Raw genomic sequence first — 24,556 nt, forward strand, 5'->3', positions numbered from 1 at the left:
AAATAAGTTTTGTTCATCTTAACCATAACTAGTTCAAATGACTCAAATTAAAGAGTTGTTCAATTGCTATATTCTCATAGAAATATACAAGAACATAAATGAAGCAAAATCAGTTTGATTCACTCGAATCAATTCAAGAACATTACAGCCACGATTTGAAAAGATTGCATTCCTTATTATATAAATGTTTATGTTCATGTACACAACCGATTTTAGAACTTTAACCTTCAAGTATGCAAACGGGTACGCATACTTGAAATACCCGGACCAAAATTGGGTTTCGCCGATACACAAACGGGTACGCGAACTTCCAATTCCAGCAGAAATATTCTGACATGAACATTACGCCAATACGCGAACGGGTGCACATACTTAGGTTCCTGGATTTCTCAAGCCAACAGGTACGTGTACGGGTACACATACTACGGTTCCCGGATATGTATTACATATGTGCAAGAGTACACAACAGGTCATATCCAATAATTGTTAAGTGTTCTAAACTCTTATTTCAATTATTGAAACTTTCTTATAGGATGACAATAGTCGTTTTCACACACCATTAGCATCAAAGCAATTTTCAAGTTATTGAAATAATCATAACGAAACATTCCAAGTTTACACCAAATGATTGTATCACACAAACCATGTAAGATGTTGCTCCACAATTTTCACATGATCATATTTTGACTTGCGTCAAGAATATAAGATGAACTTGGTCGAAGCGAAAGCTTGCCAACACATATTCCGAGAAATATGTAAGCGAGTTAAACTCAACTCGAAATCTCAAATGTGTATAATAGAAAACTATATCGTAACATGACTTATGTCTCAATATAGGATATATAGTAGAAATAGACTTTCGAAGTGATAGATGAGTTTCAGTCTCCACATACCTTTTGTTGATGAAGTTCCACAAGCTCTCCTTAGTAGTTCTTCATCTTCAATTGATGAACGTCGTGAAGTCTAAGGCTCAAGTACACAATCTATGTCCTAGTCTGAGACATCTATAAGTAAAATAGAAATCAAGACTTATAGTTTTGATCACTAACATTGACAAACATGCATGCTTGAGATAGCAACGCATGTGATAGACACATTTTTGTGACCGAATTATCCTCAAATTTCAGTATTGTTGGTACTCGATTTTCTACTTATTATGGTGTTTTATGTGTTTGTAGGTATTTTTGGAAAATAAACATTTTTGGAAAATTCGGCTCGAAAAGTTGATATAGTCACCCGGAGGACACATGTTATTCGGACTCTCGGTTTTGGATAAGGGACACCTAACTGATAAGGGGCACCCCAGGGAGCCAACTGCTAATCGCACCCCATTACTGGTTAAGGGGGCTCCATCTTCTTCCTTGATTTGAAAAGAAAAAATTGGAGGGAAATTTGGTTTCAACGGTAAAGTATTTATTATCTTTAAGATAAGAATATCTTCCTGCCTTACAAACATGAAGTTTTGAAGAAAAAGGAAGTTATCTTGTATTAAACAAGAAAGATATCCTTAAAAGATTTTATCTTGTATTTTATTCTGCGAATTAATGAAGATATGGGTTTAGTAAATATATATATATAGAATAAAGAGAAGGAAAAATTCCTGAAAATATTTTTAATTAAAAAGAAGAAGATTTTGGAGTTATGGAAGAATATATTTGAGTGATGTGTATTTGTGTGTATAAATTAGGGCTGTCAACGAGTCCGGGTCCTCCCGGGTATCAATGGATCCGGACCCGGACCCTATTTATAAAAGTCGGGTCTGGTTACTAGCGGTTCTGGGTCCGGTTCCTAAATTAGTGGACCCAGAACCGGAACCGTTTAAAACCCCGGGTACCCATCGGTTCCGGGTACCCGTTGGGTATTAAGAAAACACACATAAAAGTTCAAAATTTTGATGTATTTCCCTTTTTTTTGCTTGAATCAAACTTATTTCTATAAAAATTTGGTATTATTTCTTTATTAATGTACTAAATAAAGATTAAATGTAAGAATAAATGAAAAATGAGAAAAAAAATTCAAAACCAAACTAGCAAAATACTTGTAATTTTGCTAAAAAGAGGGATAAAAGAATGAATAACCGGGTACCCGTTACCCGCGGGTACCGATCGGGTATTACACGTTCAGACCCGTTTAGATTCGGGTCCAATCGGGTAATTACTCGTCGGGTCCTAACTTGTTAATGGGTCCAATTTTGGGACCCGGAACCGGACCCTATTCTCTCGGGTCCGGTTCCGGTAACGGGTAACGGGTACCCATTGACAGCCCTAGTATAAATAGAGAGATAGAGAGCATATTTGGGGGGAGTTTGGGAGAGAAAATAAAATCACTTATTTAATAATTTTCTCACATTTTCATCATTTGTAAACCAATTTTTGAGCCATGAATAAATAGTTTAAGTGTGTTTTCGACGTGATGAGCTAAGCCCCAACACTAGACGACGGAGGAAGATGAGTGTCATACATGGGTAAAATTATTTAATTCTTTTTAAGACGTTTGTATTAATTTTAATTGAAATATGAATTGAATTAATTGGTTGTCATTTAATTTGATGAAGTATGCTTAGCTTAAATGTTTTGATACATCATGCTTAGGATTTACAACTAATCTTTTGAGAATCTACCTTGGCAAAATCAGAGTCCATGTTAATTTTATTTATTGAGTTTTAATTGTTGAGAATAAATAAATCGAACCCTATGTTATCAATTTGACGAAATCCTAGTCCCAGTAACTCTCTTCATCTTGTGACAATATTTTGTATATATTTTTATTTTAGTTTAGTTTATTAATTCTTAAAATCAATCTCATCAAGTCCGAGTGAACGACAACTCTATTTACCACTATATAAAATTCGATCAGCATGCGATTTCGACCGAGCATTTCTCTAACAGTACGCCAATGCTGGGTAGTGATGGCTCGATCTAGTCTTTCCATGATATTATCTTGTCCTTGTTGATTGTTTGTTCATGTGTATGGATTCCAGCGGAATCCTAAATCCATGAAGCCCATTTGATCTATCATTGTGAGAAAAGGTTGAGTTTGTTCATATGTTACTTGCCTTACTCCTTTTTTTTGTTTTTCTGATTGGTACATTACCTCGTTAAAGTCTCCTAATAATATCCATGACGTTGGATTGTTGATTGCAGGGTAAATTATGCGAAAATCCTGCCATAAGTCTTGTCTTGCGTCTGGATGTGATGGTCTGTATATATCGATGCAAAGAAACAGTTGACCTAGAGCTGGAGGAGTGATGACGACGTGAATGTAACTTTGGGATTGAAACAGTACTCGAACATTTAGATTGTTCTTTCACATAAAATAAACCCCTCGTCTTCTGTCAATTTTGGGTACAATTGTGAGATATTGTAAGGATTGGGCTAGCCCCGACATATGGGATTCATTGGCTAGAGTTTTGGATAAGAAGAGATTGTTGGGTTTATGTAGGGAAATTAGCCCTTTTAAGTGTTGAATTGTTGTTGGGTTGTTAATTCCTTAGATGTTCCAAGCTAAGGTGCTCATTTTGACTTGTCGATATGAAATCAGGATCGGGGGTTATGATGTTACGGATTGAGAATGGGCTTGATGGGGACTGTTATATGTCAAGAGAAAAAATTAGAGCTTGAACCTGGTTGAAAGATTGTTTAACAGAGAAAGGAAACAAAAAAATGGGATGTGATTGATCTTGAGAATATCCCTGGGCTGGCACATTTGTTCGGTATTTTTGGATCAACGTCAAGTTTAGTGTGTGATTTAGTATGGTGGAGAACTTAAAATGGTAATTTAATTGACATATTTGCGTTTATTTTGTTTTTGATGTGTTTATTTTAGCTTTTGTTTTGGGATTTACCATTTTGGGTTTGCATCCGCAATTGAAGGCAATAAAATTGACTCTACAAAATGCGGAGATAAATTACATAATAGGCACTAGAGACTAGAAAACAAACAAAAAAAAAAATCCTGGTCTCTACAATACAAATAATCTCTATATATATTTTTATATTTTCTTAGACGGGACAAGACGATTAAAAGCTTTATTTGAAGCTGTACATATAACAAAATCATATTAAAAGATTCATAAAAAACAAAAAATAAAAAAACTAATTAAGACTCTTATATTAAAGATAGATAGATAAACACTCATATAGATTGATGTGATTATATTTTAAGCTCCTAATCATTAAAGTACTGATCTTAAAACATTTCCAAAACTCCTGAAAACTGAAATTATAAAGATATAAATAAACCCTAAAAGAAATAGACAGAAAACAACAAACATAAAACCAAAGACTAGACCACCTTCCCTGTACCTTACTATTAGACAACATTCTTATTCATTTCTCAACAACCTTTGAGTTTGAAAATACAGAGTCATGCAGTACCCTCAGACATTCTAATCATCCTGAACTATTAAACCTAGGTAATAAGGATTCATTTCCATATTGAAGCTCCCCATCCCATCTTTATGATCAAAACGATTTGTTGCTACAATATTGATAAACTTTTATTTTACCTTAATGAAAATTGTATCCCCAAAGCCAAATATATGGACCGTGAAAGTAAGATAATCTCCATGCTCAACGACACCCCATTTAGATGATATCTTCATTAAATTCTTCGATGGATGCAGATAATATTTTTCAGGGTATCCAGCTTCTATTTCTAGATCTAACACATAGGCATATATAATCCATGTCCAAAAAAATTAATAAGCACCACAAATAAACAAATCAGAAAGAAAAAAATATGGATTTGAAAGTTAAAAGCATGCTCGATTTCTTGAAGAGGTGGATTTTTGAAGCCATGGTGCAGAATTTATGAAATCCTCAACTTTATTTTTCTCTGTAGGGTGTGTGAGGAAAAAAAGAAAATAGAGAGGTATTATTAATAGAGGCGAAATAGAGACTGGATACATTTGTTGAGCTGAGTAATTTCTTGAAGAGATGGATTTTTGAAGCCATACTTGTTTTTCCTTGTAGGTTTTAAATGTATGGGGGAATGAGACAATTGGGCCATGGTATATATATGGAGGAGGAAAGAGACATGATATTTGTCAAGTTTTTTTTTTCTTTTTTTCATAAAAGAGGCAAGCCTCATAATTTCATTGATAGTCGATCCGAGATCGAAGACGATACAAGTTTGATCACAAATATAATTACATACATCATATCTAAGACAGTTCCACAAATTCATCATGCCAACATATTCTCCAATTCTAACCATTACAACAATCCCAAAACACAATAACAGTAACATATCAAGTTTAAGAGGCTGAATTGGATTCTTTAGATACAAATTTGCACTCTGCAGTTCTGCAGCAGTGGGATCTTTAAGTGATCCAACCATAACCATGGGTTTTTCAATTAAACAATGATTTTTACTTACTTGGTGACGAAGGGTTTGAATCCACTAAGGATTTTTAATCTCTTGGTGATAAAGTTAGTAATAACAGTAACAAAGAGTTTTAATCAACCAAGGGTTTTTATTCGCTTAGAGATAAGAGTAACAATAGTAGCAAAGGTTTGTTGGAATCGGTCGAAATCATTATCGGAGCAACGAATGTTTAGGTTGTGATAGGTCTATTCTCGAATGAGAAAATCTGAGCAACGAATGTTTTATGGTTTCTAGTTTACTATCTTAATTATATAAAGTGAGAAAGTGAAAGTGCGTTAAAATGAGAAAGTGGTTAAGACAGTTATTAATCGCTAATTGTTGTTTTAGGAAAAATATCAATAATAGGTTTGGTCAAACACTCTGGTTCTCATCATGATTAGTCTTAGGCTACGATGTTTTTTAAGTCTAATAATTATTTCTCTATATGATGTTTTTAAGTCTATTTGCAAGTATATGGAGCAATGCAAAGCCCTATTGACCTGATCATAAATAGTTGTCATGTGCATATTTGTGATGTATTAAATTTTAACCCAATTTTCACAATATGTATTTAACGTGTTTTTTCTCTTGCGTCAAAACAACTAAAGCAATATTGGTATTGTACTAATTTTCATATTCCCATTTTTGTTACAATTAAATTGATCGAATGAAAGCAAATATAAATAAATTTAGAAGATTGAGAATTATGATTCTTATTTAGGGGCCCCTTCATTCATACACAAATCTAACCTTAAGACCTTTGATACCATTGTTTACAAAATAGAAAAATGAATCCAGGGATGTAAGAGTAAAATCCTGGCTTAGGCAAGTAAGTTGGTTTTTAACAAATCAATTTTATCAGGAAAAAGAGAAGGTACCAAGTATACCACCAACTTTTTCGTTCGACAACCTGTATGGACAAAACGTAATACAATCACAAGTTGGTCAACGCAAAGACCCTTGAAGAATATTGTATATTTTGTTTTCTTTTTCTTCCACAATCAATATGTATATACCAGATGTCCATGCACCGATTTTGTACAAGAGTTCTTGGACGATCTTAAAAATCAATATCCAAGATCAATCTAGTTGTATCCGAATTAAAAAGATCTGAAATCTAAGAAGTATAAACTTGTTATGTATCTTTCAAGATATGAATTCAACAAGAACAACTCTTATTTCTGATCTCATATAATAAGGACTTAAACTATCAAGATTGATTACGTACTACTTGTCATATTCCAATTATAAAGATATAATGTAGAAAAACAAAAATACAAGACACCAATTTTTTTGTTAACGAGGAAAACTGCACCTGCAGAAAAACCCCAGGACCTCGTCCAGATTCGAATACCGTATTTTACTAAACCACTACAGTCACTAGCATGCTATCAGACATCAGACTGGAATGTAGTTGAGACCAAATTAACTCTCCAAATAATTCAACTGTAGTCGTATTCCTTACATATCTTGAACCTCGCAAGATCCTACGCATTTGATTCCCTTAGCTGACGTCCTTTACAACCTAAGAGTTGCCTCGACCTTAGTGAAGACTTTTGATAACTTATCTGCCTCTAACATACAAGCCTATTTGATTTCCCTTTTGATATGTTTCAATCTAGTCTTGAAAATTTGTTTGCAAAGGCAAAGTCCAGCAAACCTCACGAATCCGGAACACTTCAATTCAATTAGCTGAGAAGCCTGTATTATTAACCACCTCTCAAGAACAATCCGAATAAATCAAAGAAGAGTTTAAATATCTATCTTGAGGAATCGCAAAATCTTTAACGAATAGAACTTTGTGATTTCTATCTATCTCGTTCATGATCCGAGATTATGAAAACCTCAAGGATCAATAAGAACAAGATCCGGATACACAAACTATCAAGTAAAAGATATTCTGACTGGGATTCGCAAATTCCTAAGTAAAGTCTTCAATGTCGTAACCTAGAATATAGTTTAATGATGAACCTAGGTTATAGAGGACGACTTTAGATTTGTAACTAGGACACAAAAGTGTTGGGGATTGAGAAATCATGTTGCAAGAGTCTCTCTATTTATATATTTCCAAGACTTCAAGTAGCTTTAACTCCAAGATAGGGTTGCTTGAAATTCAAGCAAACACTTTCTCAGTTTATATGGAATTTTTATAAGGAATTCATGTAAGCATGTAAAAATTCCGCCATGAAATTGCATAAAAGAATGTTCGTTATGGTCCAAGGTTCTGAAATCGTGCACGAAGATAATCTAAAGTAGTTTAGTATCCTTTGAATGTACGAGCACTAGAGGTTTTCAATAACACTCTAGACCAATGATCCACAAGTACATTGTGATTTTGTGAATAAACTTGTATTAAAAGTGTCTATGAGAGTTTTAGCAAAAGCGAACATATTCATATGGAATAGTCCGTGTACTTATGCTAATAAAGGAATTGTATATGTTCGCAATCACTAGAAGTTCGGGAAGTTAGGCCCAAGGGGTTTGCAAACCTTGGAAATTCATGAAATCATATTCAAGGGGTTTGCAAACCTACCCCCACTCAGATGTAATTGAAGGGTTCGCAAACCGGGTTTACAAACTTCTACAGTTTTCGGAATTCAGATTGACTTAGGTTTTACATACAAGTATGTGTACTTTGCGCCAAGTAGTTCTAAGTATCTCATAACTAATTTGAGACATTTCCAATAGCCATATACAGTATGCATAATTGCTTGAGCAATTTCCAAATGGTCAACTTGAAACGAAAATAGTTTGTGAAGAATAAATTCTTATAACTAAGATTTCTAAGGATCTATGAACATCCTCTTGAATCATATTTCGAGAGTTTAACCAAGACAATCTTGAACTCGAAATTTCTTCTTTGCAACATTAAATCTACTAAAATCATACGACATGGTCTCACAAGATAAAATGGTAAATATCGTGAGTAAATATGATAGGTTAGTCTTCACATACTTCTTTGTTGATGAAGTTCTCGTAAATGTCTTTGTTTGTTTTTCAGTCCTCAATCTTTGACGGTTACCCAATGATGTCTGATACTCAACCACTATACTCAAATCATAGTCTGAGACTTAAATTTTGTAGACTAGAAATCGAGATATAGTTTTATACATCTAACGGTTATTTCTTTTTAAAATTCGTCAATCAACTCGCGTCCAATCCGCTCCCACGGATAAGGGTGCACAGGAACCGAGCCGGACCGACGGACCGAACCGAAACCGATGGAACCGTACCTGATTTTGGACCGAACCGAGGTACAAGGTTCAAGTACCGGTCCCAAAAATAGGAACCGAGCTCTGGGGGTACAGGTACACGGTCCAACACATGAACCGTCTCGTACCGGACCGAAGTCCCGAATAATTCTGACCGTTATATTTAGGGGATAAGGGATATGTCTCAGCCATTGGATTAATAGGGGGTATATAAGCTCACATTATTAGATTAGGGTTTCAGTTCCCTTAGTTTTTTCTCGCCTCTTCTCAGTACTTCTCTCTGAGAAGGAGAAGAAATTCTCCCCTTCTTCTGATCTTCATCTTCTCTGTTAACCTTCAATCAAACGATTAAAAGTTCAAACCGTATTACTTCGTCTGTCTCTTCGTTTTTAATTCCGGTGTGAAGAAAATTAGAAGAACAATTCCGGTGGTAAGTAATTTTTAATTTTTTGATTTTAATTTTTGTATGCATGTCTGTGAATCTGTGATTGAGATTAACGGATTTTTGTTTTCTCTAGCGAGTAGCGGCTTAAAGGATTTTCTTCATCTCCCACCAAACCTTCATAGCGAGTAGCGGCTTAAAGGATTCACTGCAATCACCGTAAGATCTTTTTCTTCTTCATATGGATGTTGTTTCTTTTACACTTCTGAAACTAAATCTAGGCTTTTAGTGTTCTGTCACATTTTTGGATGATTTTTTTTGCTTTTAGATCTTTGATTCATGAGCAGTAGTTTAGCCGTGAAGATGGAAATGCTATTCTAAAGCTAGGGTTACCTAAAAATTTCTGTAATAGACTAATAGTTGTTTTTTAGTTTTGTGAATGCTGATAAAATGTTAACATGGGTGTTGAATTTGACTCTGAGTATTTAGTTTACCATTCTTTTGATTGAGTCAGTTTAAAGGCTATTGATGAATGTTTTTGAACAGTTATTATGAATCATACTTGAAATAGAAAGCTAAATTGTTCACTTCCAGAGGTATTTGTATGGATTTTCACAAGTAATTAGATAACCAGTTCACAGAACCTTGTGTAACCCAGTTTCCTCAAACATCTTGCTTTTTGATCTTTCAATTGGAACTATCATGAATTTATAAGCAATGAGTTGCCAAAATTTTTAGTCAATTTCTTTAACATTTTGATCAAATCAACTCTTCTCAAGTATATATAAACACATAATATACATGCAATGATTATGTGTTTATATATACCCACTCTTACCTCTGTAAGTATTCTTGCCTTTTGTTTCCGTGTCTCTATTTTGGGTTTGTTGAATTCCTGGCTAATTGTGTTTCATTAGCTTTTAATTTTAATTCTGGGAAATCGAAGTAGAACAGGCATTTTATCATACAATTTCAATGCATCTTTTTATAATTTTGAGCTTAACCACCAAATTTAGTGTTCCTATACGAGTTTTTAATTGACTGTATAAGACTGGGTCAGTCATTGTTAAGAGTGGCAATTTATAAGCAATGAGTTGCCAGATTTTGCTGATCATAAGCTACATTACCCCACTCTACAGGACAAAGATTGAGACCAATTGAGAGCAATTGCCTGACAAGTAAAATCAAGGTACATTATCAAAGGCAGGAGCCGCAGGACTGCATCAATTGCACAAGGTAGAAAAATCCTGAACTTTACAATTTCATAACAGTAGAACATTTTTATCTTCTTCTATAGAATGGGAATCATTGTCTAAAGAATTTTATGGAACGCATTGTACATAGCCTCTTTCTGATTACTGAACTTTATGTTCTTTCTTAACTGCATGTCACACAAGTACTAGAAGCACATGTTAAACAAATTTCACAAATTACTAAACTTTAAATGTTCACATGTACTAGTTCACAGTAAATGATTGAAGCACTATAAATGATTGTCCACTGTTTATTAGATTACATGTTTTCTTCTTCTTATTCATGTACTAGTCCACTTTAAGGATTGAAGATAGTTAAATTTCATGTACTAGTTCACTGTTCACATGTATTATGTCTTATTCACTGAGCTCAAATACAGGAAGTGCCAACTTTGTCAGTGATGGAAATATGGCGTCATTTCACTCGGAGAAATGTTGAAGAACCCTCTTGCAATTACTGTGAAAGGACTTATAGGGCTAACATGTCCAGAAATGGAACTTCTGCCTTGTGGAATGCTTAGAAGTTGCAATAATGCTTAGAAGTTGTAACTTATGCAGTTATGCAGTTATGCACTTATGCTTATGCTTAATGAAATTATGCTTAGAAGTTAGAACTTATGCAGTTATGCACTTATGCTTATGCAGTTATGCTTAGAACAATGTTTTTAATATTTATGAACTTTTATATGTATGAAGTATGATACAATGTCTTTATTTCCTTTGAGGTCTTCATTTTATGCAGTTATGCTTTATGCATTTATGCTTCAGTTGAGTTCTTATTTCATTTCTTGTTTCATTTCATTTCATTTCTTGCAATTACTGTGGAAGGACTTATAGGGCTAACATGTCCAGAAATGGAACTTCTGCCTTGTGGAATGCTTAGAAGTTGCAATAATGCTTAGAAGTTGTAACTTATGCAGTTATGCAGTTATGCTTATGCTTAATGAAATTATGCTTAGAACTTATGCAGTTATGCACTTGTGCTTATGCACTTATGCTTAGAACAATGTTTTTAATATTCATGAACTTTTATATGTATGATACAATGTCTTTATTTCCTTTAAGGTCTTCATTTTATGCAGTTATGCTTTATGCATTTATGCTTCAGTTGAGTTCTTATTTCATTTCTTGTTTGATTTCATTTCTTGTTTCATTTCATTTCATTTCTTGTTTCATTTCTTGTTTCATTTCAGTCATAAGCTGGCATGGATGCATCAAGTCAAGCTCATGAAACAGCTACTCCTACACCTACAACTGCTACACCTACCACTACCACAGATACAGTTGTTGGATCCTCAATGCAACCAACAAATGAAGCAGCACATCCAGAGACAACAGCAGTAGATGTAGAAGCTACTTCTACTCAAACGGGTGGTAGTAAGATAACTTCTAACGTTTGGAATCATTTCAAGAGGTTAAATGTTCAAGATGCTGCATGCAATTACTGCAAGAAGGTGATAAAGGCTCATACTGGAAGGAATGGTACAAGTGGAATGTGGAAGCACTTCAACAGATGCAAGCAGAATCCTAACAAGCCAAAGCCAAAAGGACAACAAACTCTGACATTAAATCCTGCAGCACTGGGTGAGGATGAAGGTCAGTTAGTCTGTACTAATTTCAGTCAGGATAAATGTAAAATGGCAGTTGTTGAATTTATTATAATTGATGAGATGTCATTTAGAGCAGTTGAGGGTGAAGGTTTTAGGAGAATGATGCATGTCTTAGAGCCTAGATTTGTTGTGCCAAGTAGAATGACTATTTATAGATGTTTATTAGACATGTATGTATTAGAGAAAGAAAAGTTGAAAAATTACTTCAAGTCAACCAAGCAGAGGGTTAGTTTGACAACAGACACATGGACTTCACCAAACAATTTCAACTACATCTGTGTAACAGTTCACTTTATTGATCAGCAGTGGAAGTATCAAAAGAGAATTATTATGTTTTGTGAGGTTAGTGGTCACAAAGGAATTGACATTGGTGAGATGTTAGAGAAGTGTTTGTCAGATTGGGATCTTAAAGATGTGTTTACTGTCACTTTGGATAATGTGAGTGCCAACAAGGTAGCAATGGATTATTTGAAGACTAGTATTGTTTCAAAGACAGGGGCAGAAGAGAGAGCTAAGTACTTGCATGCAAGTATATGTATATGAATATGAGTCATATGACTTATTTATTTATTTTACTTTCTACTTATTTATTAAAATATCTAATACTTGTTTGAATTCACCTTTTCAGGTAAGGTGTGCAGCTCATGTACTTGCACTTGTGGTAAAAGATGTTGTGAGGGTCTACAACAAATCAATTGCAAGAATCAGGTCAGTTGTCAAGTATATAAAAGGTTCTCCATCTAGGTTGGCTAAGCTTAAGCGCTCAAAATTAGTTGGAATAGAGTCTAAGGTAACATTGATATTAGATGTTAAGACTAGGTGGAACAGCACATTCTTGATGCTACAGGCTGCAGAAGTGTTTGAAAAAGCATTTATTAGGTTAGAAAGGTATGACAAGGAATATCGGCAGTTGTTTTATTACCCAAAACAGAGTGAGAAAGATCTACCTGATGCTAATGATTTTGATATTGATGTTAATGTTGGTGAAGAAGAAGAAGAATTTAGTGAAGAAGAACAAGAAGAAGTTGAGGTGACAGGGAAGAAGAAGGCACAAAAGAAGAAGAAGAAGGTAGTAGTGAGGAAACCTGCTCCATGTGAAGAGGACTGGATCTTTGCTAGAGGCCTTCTCAAATGTTTGAAAGTATTCTTTGATGCCACTGTTGCATTTTCAGCCTCGACTAAGGTAACAACAAACACTTTCTTATGGCAATTAGTTATCATATATGAGCAACTAGTTGAGTTTAGAGATAATGTAGATGGAGATCCTTTTATTGCTACTATGGTTGGAAAAATGTTTAAGAAGTATAACAAATATTGGGGTGATTATGCAAAGATGAACCCTACAATCTTTTTTTCCATGTTGTTAGATCCTAGAGAGAAAGAAAAAGGACTACAATTTGCTCTTGATCTCTTGTATGGGAAGAATTCTTCTAAGGTTGAATCTGTTATGAAGCTTGTTAAGTTGGATTTTAAGATTCTATTTGAAGAATATAAGGATGTTTATTCAGTTCATGAGGATTCAAGTAGTTCTATCCAGGGACAAGCCAAAGCAGTGGTAAGTAAACCAGTGACAGGGCCAAGTCGTATGAAAGAGTTGATGTCAAGGAGTAAGAGGTTCAAGAAAAGCCCAAATGATGATGAGGGAAAAACAGAGTTGGATAAATATTTCATTGACGAGTATGAACAAGGTGAAGGAGAAGATGAGGAGGAGGAGTTTGACTTATTGGGTTGGTGGAAGACCAACAGTACAAAGTATAAGATACTTGGACATATGGCTAAGGACATATTATACATTCTTGTGTCTTCTGTTGCCTCTGAGTCTGCTTTTAGCACAGGAAAGCGAGTCTTAAGTCCTTGTAGAAGCTCTTTATCTACAATGACAGTTGAGGCATTGCTTTGCACACAAAGCTGGCTAAGGAAGCCAATACAACTTGATCTTCTATCTGATTACATACCAGATGATGATGTTGAAATTGAAGAAGGTAACATATTACATTATTACTTGTGTTTGGCAGTAATAGATATAGTCTAATGGTTACTAACTGATATTATTATTTTTTTGCAGCGTTACTTGGTCCTATCAACAATGATGACACCACAAGTGCTGCTGACATGGATTAGAAGATCAATATTCAAGGCTACTGCAGCACTGCTAGACTGCTAGTTGTTCTTTTATCAGATTTTCTCATTTTCAAGACTTAGTGTGTGTCTGTGACTACTGCTACTTCTTTTTTAAGATTTTCAAGACATTGTTTGTTTGGTTTGCTATTAATATTGTTACTTATTAGTTGTTGCTGTGAGATATTGAAAAATAGGTAAAAAAACAGGTAAAAAAAGTAAAAAACAGGGCAATAGATTTCTGCTTGTTTTTTTTTCCCCCTGAAATGGAACCGGAACCGGTACCGGTACCGACCGGTCCCGAATGGAACCGGGACCGGTCCATTTTTTTGGTACCGTAGGGTGTAAGGTACAGGTACTCGGTCTCGGCAAGAACCGAGCCGAACCGTACCGTGTGCACCCTTATCCACGGATATCAAATCCGACCGGTAAAAGGCTAGACGATGGGTAGATCTCAAATCCGTCATTTATATGGACTAGACGCGGGTGATACCAAATTCCCATCTACCCATCCGTTTGCTCTTGCCCACCCTACTTTGCACTCGGGCCAGCCGGCCTGGTGACTTGGAAGAGAAACTTCACTAAAACCTTTAAAAACCCCAGTGTGCTCGGCTTTTTTCAAAATTCGAAGTGTTCCACTAGAAAGAAGAAAAAGAAAACTATTGTAATCATGGAAATGGAATTGGATACATCAGCACCGAAAACAGAAACAATCAACGAAGAAGAATTCTTCAAAGCTGCTTCAATCTTCAAATCTCTTACTGAAAAACAACTTCAAACAATTCTTTCTCTCCGAAACGAAGATGGTCGTTCATTACTTCATGTCGCAGCTTCTGCTGGACATGTTGAGGTAAGTAACTGCATAATTTACAACTTCATATGAACTTATTTTTGTATGTTTTTTGTTTTGTATTGGGATTTTTAGGGTTCATATGTTTAGGTCATATGGGTAATTTTTTAATTGAGGTGATTCTGTATCTGGAAATAGGTAGTGAAGATATCATCTGCTGCAGATCCATCAGTAAGTGGTGTTAATAGTACTGATGAAGAAGGGTGGGCACCAATTCATTCTGCTTCTAGTATTGGCAATGCTGAAATTGTGGAAATCTTGCTTAAAGGAGGTGAGAATTTTACTCATATTTTCATTGATTTGACAGGCATTTTCCCTTTTCTTTTTGCTCGTGTGATTTGATTTGAGGTGTTGGGATTACAATGATGGATATTGTTTTTGTGCTAAGTTTTCAAAGAATGTGATTCTTTGTGAATACCTATTTGTAAGAAAGATAAAAGATGAGAGAGTCGGGGTTTCTTGAGTTGTCTATATTTACTTTCCTAAAGTTTACTTTTGATTGTTAATTTGGTTAGCATAGTAGAGTTATGGGAGTAAATTCATGTACTACGGTATCTATCCTGGCAGGATTTGTATGTTGTTAATCACCTTATTGCTGTCAAGATATAAGATGTATGTATGATGCGTCTGAGGTTTGATGAATATATTCTTATTTATATATGAACTTTGTTGGATCATTAACCACATGAATTTGGGCACTGTTCTTGCATCTGATGAGTATCTTGTCTTACAATTTCGCCGCACTCTTCTGTGTTGTACACTTTCAGTGTGCCCATAGAAGTCAGCATGTTTAACCTAGGCTTTATGACCTTTTAATGAACGAAGAAAGTATACAACACTTTCAGGGAAATACAGTGTGAGGTAGTAACAATTAATCGAATGTGTAATGTGATCCATCTGGTGTAAGTTCATATTATGAATGACCTTGTTCATCTGGATCTCTGAGTGGCTATCATTGTCATGTGTGTAAGATAGGCGATTCATAATATTCATATGAAAAAGATAGTGACTGGAAGTAAGTATCAGAATGGTACAAGCTTTCTTTTCTAGTTCTCATGAAGAGATGCTCATTATGTGTGTCGTTGAATAGTTGCTAGTAAGGGTTCATATGGAATAATAGGGTAACAGTTAATAAACTGAAGTGATTATCATAAGATCTGCATGTTGTTTGTTTTATTGCCACCCAAGAGGCAAGAGGTTTGTAATAGATTCCATGACGACAAAGGCAATGACATTACACTTGATGGTGATTGCCTCATCCCATTATCTGCTCTTTCCTTTTTACTGCTTGTGACTTTTGAGTTTCCTTAGCATACAGCGTAATATGGTGATTTTACTTTAGAAATTGACAAGTTCAACCATCAACAGGAGCTGATGTCAACATAAAAAATAATGGTGGTCGTACTGCTCTTCACTATGCTGCAAGCAAGGGATGGTTAAAAGTAGCAGATGTCCTAATTTCTTATCATGCAAAGCTTAACCAAAAGGACAAGGTTTGTAACTTCATACAAGAGTTTCTCACATTATATTTTCTTTTAGGTGTTATTTTTTCCGTTTGATTGTTTTGACTTTTAAGAAGATTTATTAAAAGAACTTAAAAACCAACATAGGAGGAGTCTTTAAAAAGTAAATCAACAGTAATAGCGAGAGGCCTAATTAACCTAGAAGTCACTCTGTTATTACGAGCATACATTGGGGGTCTGCAACCAAATTTCCTAGTGTATTAAAAATGGTTAGATTCCCATATTTCGATGTACTCTAGAATAAATTTGGTGTTCAGCTACATTATGCAACTGCCTTGGGAAAGACATGTTTCCATTGACTGCATCATCAAGAGATTTAGGGTCAGGCATCCACGTGTTTAGGTCCTACATTTCCATTAAAGTGCATACATGTTTAGACCAATTACACATTTTTCTGTATCATGATCACAAGAAGCATCGCTAATAAAATATGTGCGTGTGGTGGTGGTATCCAATGATGGATTATACTACGAGTAGATGTGATGTACTTAAAGATGATTTATGCCCTGATCTATGGTTCAATATGAGTTTAGGCATTGTTCGTTTCTCCTATCTTGTTTTATTTTATCTAATTTGGACGTGCATGTGGTTTTTTTTTTTAAAGGTTGGCTGCACGCCGTTGCATCGAGCAGCAAGCACAGGAAATTCGAATGTGTGTGAGCTCTTAATTGAAGAAGGTGCCGATATTGATGCGGTTGATAGGGCAGGCCAAACACCTCTTATGACAGCAGTCATATGTGAGAACAAAGAGGTAAAGCTAACCTACTTTCTATTTAAGAAAAGCTTATTTTGGAAAGCTATGTTAGCCTTGTTTTCATCCACAATATTTCTTAAAAGTAGAAATGTTTTTTCTTGGACACTAACCTTTTCAAGTAGGAACCTTCAAAGTGAAAAGATGACCAGTAAAAAAGAAAAGGAAACATCATTTTTTTTTCACCATTAACATTTCATTTCCTTGATAACAGGTAGCTTTTCTCCTGATAAGGCATGAAGCCGATTTTGACATCGAAGACAAAGAGGGATATACCGTGCTTGGTCGAGCTTCAGATGATTTCAGACCACTACTAATTGATACTGCCAAAGCCTTCAATGAAGTTGAAGGTTAAAACTGTACATTAGTGGATGGAATTAGAAGTAATGTGTTTTTGTTTGTCAAGAAAATTTTAAGAACTTGAAAAATTTTAAGAACTCTTCAGTAACTTTCTTGTGTTGTTAATTTCTTACTTCAAAAACTGTATGTATATATGCAGTCCAGATATTTCCCTTTTCCTAAAAAAAAAAAGAAAAGAATTTGTTGGTACCACTGTTGTCCAATAGGGTTGTAGCACATCAGCAGTCTTAAACTTAACTGCGTCCAAGCATCTTGCTATTATCCCTGGCACTATAAATTTGTTTGTTTCTTCTCTCTCCATTGTTGGTTGAGAGAGAGACTTGCACCATGGTTTCCTCTTGTTGTATTGGATTCACTAACTCTATCTCTCCTCTATCATCAACCTTTACAATCTCTAGTAAAATCACAAACTCACAGAAAAATCCCAGCATTGCAGCTGTTGCTCAGAAGCCCAATTCTGTTCTGGGTTCTAAGTGGACTTCTACTTCTTCATCATCTTCGGATTTTCGAGGTCTTCTTACTGTGGTTCCTTTAGCTGCTTCAATGGCAGTTCTTTTTTGGACAAATCCAGGTAAACCCATCTCCGACCTTCATTTCGAGTTTCAATTTTCGAAGTCATTTGTGAATAAGTATATTCCGATTTTTCTTTGTGATTGAGTATTTTTTTATTCTGTAACTATTTATGATGCAGTTAATGCTGGAATTCTATCTGGGTTCTCTGGGTTAGAATCAGTCCCAGGTCCCGAGCTACCTCAAATCGATTTTCTCAATCGTTTCAATGGTTTGAATTTTGTTTTCTTAATCCTATTTTGACATATTATTAAGAGCTTAATAAACCTCTAAATGCCGCATAACACGTTCTCGTACCCAAGTTTTGTTGAGTTTTATTTTACATTTCTATTTTGCAGAAGAAAATCAGAAAAAGTATGCTGCAAACGACGAACGATTCAAGTCGTCTGACGTACTGAAGGAGTATCTAGAGAAATCAAAATTAAACAAAGAGAAGTAAATTATAGATATTGCAGTCAATTTTTCTTTATTAAAACGTGAATATAAGAAATTTAGTAACGTGCTGAGACACTACACTAAGCTTGAAAACTTCAAAAGGCTCCGAAAAATATTTGAACTTTTTAATTGTATTTTTTCAGGAACAAGCAAGGAATCCAAGATAAGTACTGCTTACGAGGAGCAGAATGGGGTGTAGGAGATTGTTCAACAGCTGGTATGACGGATGATGAAAAAGATAAATTTATTGCAATGTTAAGGGAAAAAACAGGAATAACAGATTGAAAAACGTAGACTATGTTGAGTGTTCTCGATTGTTATTGAAAGGCACAATGTAGTAGTCTTTGAGTCACTAATGACACATTTGTTTAACCATACCATGTACTAGTTATTAGCAAAAACAATATGAATGTTTGTTTGAGTAAGCCCTGACAAACTGCAGTCTGAAAGAAATCAATGTCCGTGGTCAAGTCAGCAGAGCGAAACAATTGAACGAAAATGCTTCCTATTTAAACAAGAGATAACTATTTTGTTTATCTTGGAGGTCTCTTGTAATGCTGCAACCAGGCCGTTGTGCCGTGCACCTTTGATCTTTCAAGCCGACGTCTATCTCCTTTTCATTCCTAATGGAGTAATGGGTGCCAACATATTGTACGCTGCAGCTTATATTTAATCACCTCGTCTCTTCGATAAGCTAAGCTAAGATAGTCGTGCGTTGTTGAGGGAAAAGGAAGCATGTAGTCAAAGAAATTTTTTGAGAGAACATATAAAATATGTATAAGAATGTTGGTTCAGCAAATACGCAACAAAAGAACCAATATTGTATCCGGTCTGGAATAGACTGTCATACATATCTTAACACTTTCTACCAGCGAAAAGGCAGCCTGATTAATAACCAGCATTTTCGAACTCAGATCATTGACATTATCCGTGAACGATTTAACGAATTTGAATCTCATTGAATTCTGATTTCCTGGATTTTATACCAAAATTTTTACAGGAAAACCTGTTAACAGACTTGAACATTATGCCACGTTGGCAATTTTCCTTTCTTATAAAAGACCGAAAAAGGCTTACAAATTCACGAAACAGTATTATAATATTTTCTGTTTTTGTATTTCTTCTTTGTCCTAACCGTAGATGTTCCTTTGAACTATCCTGTTTGTGCATCGAGGAACATCAACGGCTAATAACTTTGAAAGGATGTATCCCAGAGAGAGAGTCTTAAATTATTGAATTTTTGTTTTTCATTTTTGGAATTTTGATCTTCTGTATAGCAATTGCAGTTGTATAAATTTTCCAATCATTTTCAATAGTCTAAACCAATCACAGAGAAGAAAAGGTGCGGGTTTTGATCTTGGATTCCCCTCGAAAGGTTAGGGTTTTCGTCTTTTCCTTTTTTCTGTTCCTTTCCTTTTGCCAATCAGAATTCTCTTTAGAAATGATAGATTTGAGGTTGATTGGTGTAAGGTTTGTTGCTTTTTAGCTGAATTTTCATGATAAATCAGGGGTTTTATTAGTTTTTGCAATTAAACCGATATATTGATGATTGACATTTTGATGAACCTAAGAGAATTCTATCTATCTGTCGAGAAGTTATGTATGTGTGGTGATAGAAAGATCATATCTTTAGGAAAATTTCTCAGAGTTAGGTTTTGATTATTGCTTCTGTTTGAGAATTTTAAGGAATTATGAACCCTTTTGCTTTCGTTACAGGAGTTTGAGCTCGATTCACTTAATTGCAGTTGAGGGCTGTAAAGGGGTGCAGTTTGGTTTAAAATTGTAAGAATTCAGCAGTCAGTGGGGTAGATATTTGGTTTTTGGAATTTGTAAAATGTACCATCGTGTGCCGGCTGCGGCAGCAGCCACTGACCGGGGTGTGTTAGCGACAGATAGTGGAGAACTGGATTACGTTGTCTCGCTTGATCAAGTTCCTTGTTGGAGTGATGCCGAGCAGAGGTCTTCGTTGGCCTATGAGAATGATGATCCGTCAAACTTTTCTGATCCTTTAACGGCGTCTTCATCTGGGGCAGAGAATGGTGTTAATGGTTCAGTTTCAAGGTTTCCTGTTGATCATGAAATTAACTCAAAGATATACCTATGGCGTGGCAATCCGTGGAATCTTGAGGTAGATGCGGTGATCAATTCAACAAATGAGGTGACTATTACAATCTTTCTCCAACATTTTATCTGTGTCGTGTCTCGTTCAAAAAAAAAAAGAAGAATGTAAATAACATCTACCTAAAAGTAATGATTTTCCATTGAATTGCTAATTTCATTATCATGAGTTTGGAGCTGAGTGGTGACAAACGTTAAATTTGAAATACTTGCTAGTTTCTATCGTGCAAATTTGACTTGAAAACTAGTGTGGAAGAGAAGTTAATATTTGTTACATGGGTATTTGATTTACAGAATCTGGATGAAGCACACAGTAGCCCTGGTTTGCATGCCGCTGCTGGCCCTGGTCTGGCAGAAGAATGTGCGTCATTGGTAAGGGAAATATAGTAAAGATTTTTCCCTTTGCTAGATTGCTTCCAGTTTATTCATATGAACATGGTCTATATGACTTAAATTATGATTGTGTTAAACTCAACCATAACCAGAGATTACATAAGGCATGGGATTTTAGAGTTATTCTACGTATGTAATATGCAACACATAAACAATAGTACAAGTGTAATTAAAAAGAAAAGAGCAACCTTTAGCATTGCGTGTTTTCGTATGAGTACTAATATCAACTGAAATTATTTCTTTACAGGGTGGATGTCGTACAGGAATGGCAAAAGTTACCCATGCCTATGATCTTCCAGCCAGGTAATTCAATGGATCATGTTTATTGGTTCTTATTCTCAGTGTTTGCATAATTCCTTCCGTGGAATTTCTTTTGAAGCCAACTTTTATCAGAAAAGCTCATGTTTCCTGTCTGACATGTCAGGAGAATTATTCATACAGTGGGCCCCAAATATGCAGTAAAGTATCATACAGCAGCAGAGAATGCTCTGAGTCACTGCTACCGCTCCTGCTTTGAGCTTCTAATTGAAAATGGACTTCAGAGGTACTTTATTTGTGAACTCCGCTGATATTTTATGTTTTTAATCTGTCAAGAATGTTGAGCCCATGTTCTGTGACATAATAGAAACTTATCATTTTGTTATCGCAGCATTGCTATGGGATGTATTTACACAGAAAATAAAAATTATCCTCGTGAACCAGCTGCTCACGTTGCAATTAGTATAATTTCCTCCTTCATCTCTGTCCCTTGTGTGTTAGAATCTTATGGTGTTTTTTTTTAGCAAATGTTTAACGTCTTCTTTCAATTCTTCAGGGACTGTCCGAAGGTTTCTTGAGAAACAGAAAGATGGAATCACAGCTGTAGTTTTCTGTACTATTACTTCATCTGACACCGAGATATACAAAAGGTGCTTCTTCTTCTTTTTTTGGTTCTTTTGCACTCTTTCAAGAATTTGTTAAATTGACACCTATAAGTGGCTTATGGTATTCATCCTACTTCATAACTGTTTCTTTCTTTAATCCGTTGCTTTATGCAGATTGCTTCCACTTTACTTTCCCCGGGATAAACATGAGGAGGAGGTGGCTTTGTCAAAGCTTCCTGCCGATGTTGGAGATGAGAATGGTGAGACAACTATAGACGAACGCAAAATCAGGATAAAACATTTGCCCATATTGACACCAGACTTTCCTAAATCCCCAATAACCCGTGAAGAACCTCCTGTTGCTGATCCTGGGTTGGCGTTGAGACGGTTAGTGAACTTACCAATTATTGTATATAAGTAAATCATCTCTTCAACCTCAATGTTTTTGTGTAAGCTGTATCCAAAATTCAGGACCTCTTTTTTGGTCTGAACTTGGTTATATTGATTATCAGTTAAGTAGTTCCACATCCTCTTTCTCTGATTGAGCGCCCACTTAAAGCTGCCCTTATCTATGTAGTTTAACTCATATATGCCCCTTTATCCTCTTTACATCTGTTATAATGGATGCTTCAAAATAAGTCTATTTTGATGGGATAATAATGGATCCTTGCTTTCCTTTGTCTTTTTTGCCTTCCCTTTTACATTCTGTTTCGTGTTAATGACTTTCATCTCTGTGATTTAAAACAGGAACTCCACTTATTTGGATTCATATCTGGATCCTGTGTTTATGTCCTTAATTAAAGATCCAGACCAGAGGCGTGTGGAGCAATGGCAAAAAGCTGCTCAAGCACGAAATGGTTTCCATTTTTCTAAATTGCTTGGATTTGGTGATCTTGGTGGGCCTCCTTTGACAGCTGCTGAAGAATACTCCCTTCATTCCAGATATCTTGCTAAAGCAAATAACCTTACCCTTTCTGAAATTGCAGACATGAAAATCATGTAAAGTTTTCATCTTCCACTTGCATATGGTTGCTCATTCGACCTTATCATTTGTTCTAATTCTTACAGATTCCAAGTTGTAAATACTCACCATCTCTCGTTTTATTTCAGTTATCGTGGTGGAGTAGACAGTGAAGGGCGACCGGTAATGGTTGTCGTTGGAGCCCATTTTCTACTAAGGTGTCTCGATCTTGAGAGATTTGTGCTTTATGTGGTCAAGGTATACAGGTTATTTACTGCTCCAAATTTGAATCTATTTTCTTGCTAGAATATTATCTTGCACCTGCAGCATTTTTTTGTTTTGCACATATCGAGATCCAACGATTAAGATTGAATATACATTTGACCAAAATTTCAGGAGTTCGAGCCATTGATTCAGAAGCCATACACTATTGTTTATTTCCACTCCGCTGCTTCTTTACAACCGTAAGTAAATGTCTGACTTACAATTGCATAGAGTTTGAGTTCCTTGTCCTGGAATATATGTCAGAGTTCCTTTTCTGCCTACACAAGGATGGGGGAAATTGAATTGTAATATTGAATATGGAAAAGAAAAAAAGATTATCGTAATGTTCTTTTTCTGTTACTTACTTGCTATGATCAATTATTGTGGACAGTCAACCAGATTTGGGATGGATGAGACGGTTACAACAAATTCTTGGTCGTAAACACCAGCATAATCTGCATGTAAGGAATTGTCATGAAAAGTTATTGTTTAGAATTCTTACTTCAAGTCTGATTTATTTCCTTGCTGCTGATCAGGCAATATATATACTCCATCCAACATTTGGACTGAAAACGGCAATCCTTGGTTTGCAAATGTTCGTTGATGGCGAGGTTCGTCATAACAACAATCTTTATTTTTCGTCTGTTGTTGAAATTCCACCAAACAGAGGAAAAAAGTATTATATTGTGCAATTGAAATCCTCATATTTAGGTCCGATTAAGATTGCTAAATCCCATCATATTTTGCAGGCATGGAAGAAAGTTGTGTACGTTGATCGTCTTCTGCAGCTATTCAGATATGTACCTCGTGAGCAATTGACAATACCCGATTTTGTTTTCCAGTTAAGTGCACTTGCTAATCTCATTGGGGTTCCATTCCATTACTTTTAATCTCTGTTCTGAATAACTCTTAAGATTAGTTCTTCTTGAAAGCAATCATGAAGTTGCAATATTTTCGACTAATTTCATTTCATTTTCATTGATAATCTAAAAGCAGATTACGGATTTCATCTTACTTTCGAATATATTTAACCCTTGTGCAGGCATGATCTTGAAGTGAATGGAGGGAAGGGTCTAATAGTAGACCCTAGAACTAAATATGTATATCCAAGGCCATAACTCTCTGAATGTGATTATTTCATACTCCTTTACTGTTTTTCGGGTGAAAATGGCATCTATCTATATTTTTCCTCTGTATAAAAAGTTTTTTATTTTGTTCTCCACCCACTTTTTTTTTCAATCAATTTGTAACATCTGATCTGAGTGTTAGAAATATAAGGTCCCTATTCTTTTCTGCCTGTAAATTGAAAATAAGATGATTTGAGTTTTTACATGAATCTCCATTCTTTGCACTTCTGCAATACGAAAAGCACGAATGTCTAAACCGATAAGTTTCACAGGTTCGCCCAAACGCTTATAATGTCTGATTACTGAGTTAAATTTGTTCAAATCCAATTTCAAGATTAGGAATTTGTTCTTGTAGAAATGCACTGGTAAGGATTAGTAAATCAAATCAAGTTAACACAG

At 35.3% G+C, this 24,556-nt stretch overlaps 3 protein-coding genes across 3 annotated transcripts; all 3 read left to right on the forward strand.

Moving 5' to 3' along the window:
• The first annotated feature begins 14,580 nt into the window (after positions 1–14,580).
• On the forward strand, positions 14,581–17,613 carry LOC113275867 (26S proteasome non-ATPase regulatory subunit 10-like). Its single transcript, XM_026525439.1, has 5 exons — positions 14,581–14,792; positions 14,931–15,063; positions 16,161–16,285; positions 16,920–17,066; positions 17,281–17,613. The coding sequence occupies exons 1-5, from the start codon at positions 14,613–14,615 to the stop codon at positions 17,419–17,421; spliced, it is 726 nt and encodes a 241-aa protein (XP_026381224.1). The 5' UTR covers positions 14,581–14,612; the 3' UTR covers positions 17,422–17,613.
• An 85-nt stretch (positions 17,614–17,698) lies between these two features.
• LOC113275868 lies at positions 17,699–18,916 on the forward strand. Its single transcript, XM_026525440.1, has 4 exons — positions 17,699–17,997; positions 18,118–18,207; positions 18,335–18,431; positions 18,575–18,916. The coding sequence occupies exons 1-4, from the start codon at positions 17,754–17,756 to the stop codon at positions 18,714–18,716; spliced, it is 573 nt and encodes a 190-aa protein (XP_026381225.1). The 5' UTR covers positions 17,699–17,753; the 3' UTR covers positions 18,717–18,916.
• A 631-nt stretch (positions 18,917–19,547) lies between these two features.
• LOC113275869 (protein GDAP2 homolog) lies at positions 19,548–24,390 on the forward strand. The gene is made up of 15 exons (XM_026525441.1): positions 19,548–19,806; positions 20,148–20,589; positions 20,844–20,921; positions 21,190–21,245; positions 21,367–21,486; positions 21,592–21,662; positions 21,757–21,850; positions 21,980–22,192; positions 22,553–22,804; positions 22,916–23,024; positions 23,163–23,230; positions 23,422–23,491; positions 23,567–23,641; positions 23,780–23,871; positions 24,073–24,390. Exons 2-15 carry the CDS (start codon positions 20,266–20,268, stop codon positions 24,146–24,148), a joined length of 1,698 nt encoding a protein of 565 aa, XP_026381226.1. The 5' UTR covers positions 19,548–19,806; positions 20,148–20,265; the 3' UTR covers positions 24,149–24,390.
• The last annotated feature ends 166 nt before the right edge of the window (positions 24,391–24,556 follow it).

The sequence above is a fragment of the Papaver somniferum genome, chromosome 4 (assembly GCF_003573695.1).
Source record: "Papaver somniferum cultivar HN1 chromosome 4, ASM357369v1, whole genome shotgun sequence".
Classification (NCBI taxonomy): domain Eukaryota; kingdom Viridiplantae; phylum Streptophyta; class Magnoliopsida; order Ranunculales; family Papaveraceae; genus Papaver; species Papaver somniferum.